The 4653-nt window shown below is 50.0% G+C and overlaps 1 protein-coding gene across 1 annotated transcript; it reads left to right on the top strand.

The window, feature by feature from the left end:
* Positions 1 to 436: 436 nt before the first annotated feature.
* LOC309816168 (protein FAM170A-like) lies at positions 437 to 4626 on the top strand (the record flags this gene model as incomplete). Its single annotated transcript, XM_082646822.1, has 4 exons — positions 437 to 590; positions 2950 to 3090; positions 3871 to 4560; positions 4610 to 4626. Exons 1-4 carry the CDS (start codon positions 521 to 523, stop codon positions 4624 to 4626), a joined length of 918 nt encoding a protein of 305 aa, XP_082502948.1. The 5' UTR covers positions 437 to 520.
* Positions 4627 to 4653: the final 27 nt, after the last annotated feature.

Below are 4653 nucleotides of genomic sequence, written 5' to 3'. Positions count from 1 at the left end.
AGTTTAAAATGTCAATAATCCACAGGGAAACTGGAGACCATTTAAAATATTCATATTAAATCTCTCTAGAAAAGACATTAAAAGATGTCCAATCAAAATGTGAATTTTATAATAGACATGGTATGATACAATTTATAATAGATATGGTAGGAACCTTTCCCTTTCACGGGAAAGCATCGGCTGGGAAAAAGGAATTGTTCTTGAAAATGGGGCCTGTGCTACTGCAGACACTGTGCTCAACCTAGGTCCACCGAATGCACTGATGTCAGCACTGAGGTCACAGAATTCCGCTGTGCGCCTGGCAACCTTGCAAACATAACAGCCCTGGTGAGCACTAGGCAGTACTGTTGGTTCACTAAGTGGTACAAGTTTTTCAGCCATTTAGGAGACTTGACTATTTTTGTTTGTATTGAATCATTTCAACGGATTGCCCAAGAGCCAAGAAGGGCCAACCTGTAGGGAAGAGGAGGAGTTGGACATCTCTTGAGGCATCTTCTAAGGGAGACTTCTAGTTGGTACGATGGAACGGCGACAAAAGAGGAAACATCTGGAAAATGAAGAGTCCCAGGAAACTGCCGAGAACGGAGGAGGTATGTGGGGGGCAACTTGTCTGGGGCACATGGGTTTCTGCCAATCTGAACCTTCTCTAGGAAGCGGGGGACTGAGAACGTGTCACCTGTGAAGCAGGGAGCGAGAGACCTTGTCTCACTGATGCTGCCGTATCTATCTGGAGGGCCCCTGTGGTGTGAGACGGCACAGAACGGCCAGATGCCCCCTGGGAGATGGGAGGTCAGCTCCGCTGGTCTGAGGACTCTCTCCTGGGGCAGCCGGGCCTGGAGCTTTGTCGGACTCACAGCAGGCTGTATCCTGCTTGCACAGACCTAGAGGTGCAGCTTTTCTCAGTCCCCGATTTCTCTCTTATGCTCTTGGATCTTTCCCTGGGGTCATGAGGTGGGGGATGTGAAGGATGCAAGGATGCTGAGAGAGACCCATGAGTTGCTTGGCCTCTTTTACCAAAGTGGAAAGAGAAGCCCCATGAGTTGAAGGCCCTGTTGAAAAATATCTTGACAAGTGGAATGCACTTTGAAAGAAGATTGTTTGTCTAGGGATGGTGTCATATTGAAAGCAAGGAGGATTTATTCCTTCAACAGGAAGAATTTCCCAAAGGAGATCAAGGGAAGGGAAGGGTTTTCCAGAGACTGAGACCGCGTGAGCAGGGGTGAGAAATGGCCTCAGGGTTCTGCGGGGAGCTCTGAGAGCCACGGGCCACGTGGTGCCTGCGTGCATTAAATGTAGGCGAGTAGCTTGCCCTGGGAGAGGGTTGGTCACCCCAGAGCTCCAGCTAGAGGCCTCTGCCCCAGATTAGAGCCCAGTAGCTCCTACCAGGCCCAGGGCCCTGGAGACTGTAGGATGGGCCCTGGGAATGGAGCTCTAGACAGCAGGCAGATTTCCAGGCAGTGGCTGGGACAGGCTGGGGAAGGCAATGACTGCCCCTGACCATTCAGAATATTTTGCTCTATGTTCCTGTGTGTGTGTGGGTGTGTGAGTGTGTGTGTGTGTGTGTGTGTGTGTGTGTGTGTGTGTGTGGTAGTGCAGAGAAGAGCGAGATGAATGGGGTTAGAGTGCTTACCAGATATAAAGTCTGCATGGTAAAGTTCTTGTCACCCTGCCTGGACCTGGCTGACACTCGGTGTACGTAAGAGTGTATACAGAATTCTTGTTAGGGGTGTTTTATGAGACAGTAACTCATACACCCATGTACACTCTGATGCAGCAAAAATATCACACACCCCACATATAACTTCCTTAGTAAACCACACACAGCACATGGAGGTATATACACGGATCCCTCCTGTACTACGTTCTCATACAACCCACCTGTATCACAATCCTCTCCTCCAACACCAAACGCTGGAGATGAGATATGTATATAGACACACACACTATATATATAGGACACACACACACACACACACACTATATATATATATATGTATCTCCACAACTCTCGCACAAACACAGCTAACTTCAGCCATCGCTAAATACCTCTGTAAGAACCAGTCACGTGTCATACACACCACACTTGTAACACATTCTTGAGTAATGCCAGACCCGCTTTGTACAAACCACAGTAAACCACAGTCTCAGTAACCCATGTCAGGATTGCCAGAGAAAATATGGGCTATCCAGTTCAATTTGAATTCCAGATAAAGAACAAGTAATTTTTCAATATCAGTATGTCCCAAATATTGTATGGGCCATACTTACACTAAAACTAAGTAAGAACAAATACTGCATGGGAATACTTACACTAAAAAATTATTCTGGGTTTATCTGAAACTGAAATTTAACTGGGTGCCTTGTATTCTTGTTCGCTATGTCTGGCAACCCTTATATACTTACCACCAGCTGATGTATTATATATTTATTGTAGTTTTGTTTAGTGTGTGTCTTCCCCTACTAGAATGTGCAGCGTTACCAAAGACTACAACAATGGAAGAGTGCCGGATACACAGGAGCAGCTGCTTACTGAATCTTGGTGAATGAATGAATGAACACGCACCATAAATACAAGCCACACCATGTAATGAGGAAAAGTTACATGTCCCAGAATTCCTGACTTGTGAACAGAAAAAATGCACACAAAGGCCACAGACACAGATAGACACATCTGCACTGTGCTCCCCATGCCAACCCCACACTTACCACAGACTTAACTGATACACATCACTCACTCTTCCCACACACTCACAGTCACCACCGAGGCCTACATTACCAACTAGACAGTGAGAGAATAAGTATTGATTGGAATTAAATCCTGGAGGATCCACTGGGAACCACACTCTCAAATGTGTGTATTCACTGCACCTGACACGTGTCACACACTCAGTAAATATTTGTGGACAGAGGACTGATGAACCCACCCTGAGCCTTTCATTCCTCCCTCAGGAATCTCGAAGTCACAAGAGGATCCCCCTCGGCTTGGATCCACTGTGGTGGCCCAAGGCTGCAGCCCAGGGGCAGTGGAGGTCTCCTCTGCCCCTAAATACTTCTTCTGTACTTCTACTCCGCGCAAGCTCAGCTACGCTGGTAAGGGCGCGGGGCTCCTCAGGTGAGGGGTGCTTGGCTGTGAGGCAGGAGGCACACAGATCCCAGGGAGGCTGAGAGGAAATCCAGAGTCATCAGAGGTGATGAGGGCTCTGTGGAGGAGCCTGGGCAGGATGGCTGAGCTGTTCCGAGGGCGTGGATGCCAGCTGAGTCTGGGGGTGTGTGTGTGAATACTGCTACTACCATGGTGGGGAAGTCAAGGATCAGGGGCCGGAAAGGTCTGGGCTTGAGGTGGAGGGAAGAGGGACCAGATTAAGCATCTTCAGAGGAAAATGTAGGCTTTGTCTTTGCCTTTGCTTCCAGAGAAGGACAGAGTTCTGCATCATACACCTCCAGCCTGAGAGCAGGACCATCCAGCTCAGGTCCACACAGCTCACACATACATCTGCCCTCCAGGCACAGCCCTTCTCACAGCACACATAAACCCCAAGCACCACAGCCCCATTCCACAAGGAATGCACCACCGATATTACCAAAATCACACTCCTTGTCATACACGCATCCAGCCGCATCCCTCACATACCACAGCCCTCACCACCATACTCCACACCCCTGTATACAGACACCGCTCCAGTATCCCCCCCACGCACATGAAAAGCCCACAGATGACACCAGATACACCGCTCCATCCTACGGCCAACAGACACCAAGCTCACGACATAGCTACGTCATGCAAATGTCCCTCTCTCGTCTACCACACCTGCTCCCTCAGCTTCCGGCACGGCCCATGCATGTTATTATGGTTTTAATTTCCTTTTTCAGCAATGCGGAGATTTCGAGACACTGCCTGGCCTACAGCACCCCTAGCCCAGGTTCAGGAAGAAGGGGAGACCGCTCCCCCATCACACTGTGTCTCCTCCTCACTCTCTTCACCCTGTAAGGACTATCTGCACCCAGACAAAGAGGAAAGGGGCATGAAAATATACTACATGCAGGTACAAGTGAACAAGGGTGTTGCTGTCTCCTGGAAGACAAAGAAACACTTGGAGTTGCCTGAAAAGCAGCTGACGATAGAAGAAGTGACCCTTCCTGAGGATGCGTGCACAGTAGGCACTTGCCCCTCTGATGTGTTCACCGAAAGCCTCCTGTCAGACAGTGAGCCCACTGGGGAGGAGAAAGAGTATGAGGAAAGGGCAGAGCCAGGCAGCCCATCAGGGTCACCTGCCGTCGAGGAGAGACCCAGGGCCAAGACACCGGACTGGATGGTGACCATGGAGACCAGCTTCAGGTGCATGGCCTGCTGCCGGGTCTTCCCCACCTTGGAGATCCTCCAGCAGCACGTGAAGGGCGGCGTCCTGCAGGGCTTCAGCTGCCGTGTCTTTCATCTCAACATGGCCCAGTGGATGGGCAATGTGGAATCCGAGAGCACCCCTGAGGAGGAGGAGGAGGAGGAGGAGGAGGAAGAGAAGCAAGAAGAAAAGGAGAATGAGGGAGAGCAGCCCACGGGGGAAGGCCCCAGCCCAAAGAGACCCCGCAGGCAGGGTCTTTTCTCTCCTTTGAGTTCCAAACAGCAACTGAGATTCATGGGACAGAAGATCCTGGAAG

The sequence above is a fragment of the Mesoplodon mirus genome (genome assembly GCF_964341445.2).
Source record: "Mesoplodon mirus genome assembly, contig: SUPER_14_unloc_6, whole genome shotgun sequence".
NCBI classification, from domain to species: domain Eukaryota; kingdom Metazoa; phylum Chordata; class Mammalia; order Artiodactyla; family Ziphiidae; genus Mesoplodon; species Mesoplodon mirus.
The sequence above is the reverse complement of the archived record's forward strand: the minus strand, read 5'-3'. Positions and strand labels throughout refer to the sequence as shown.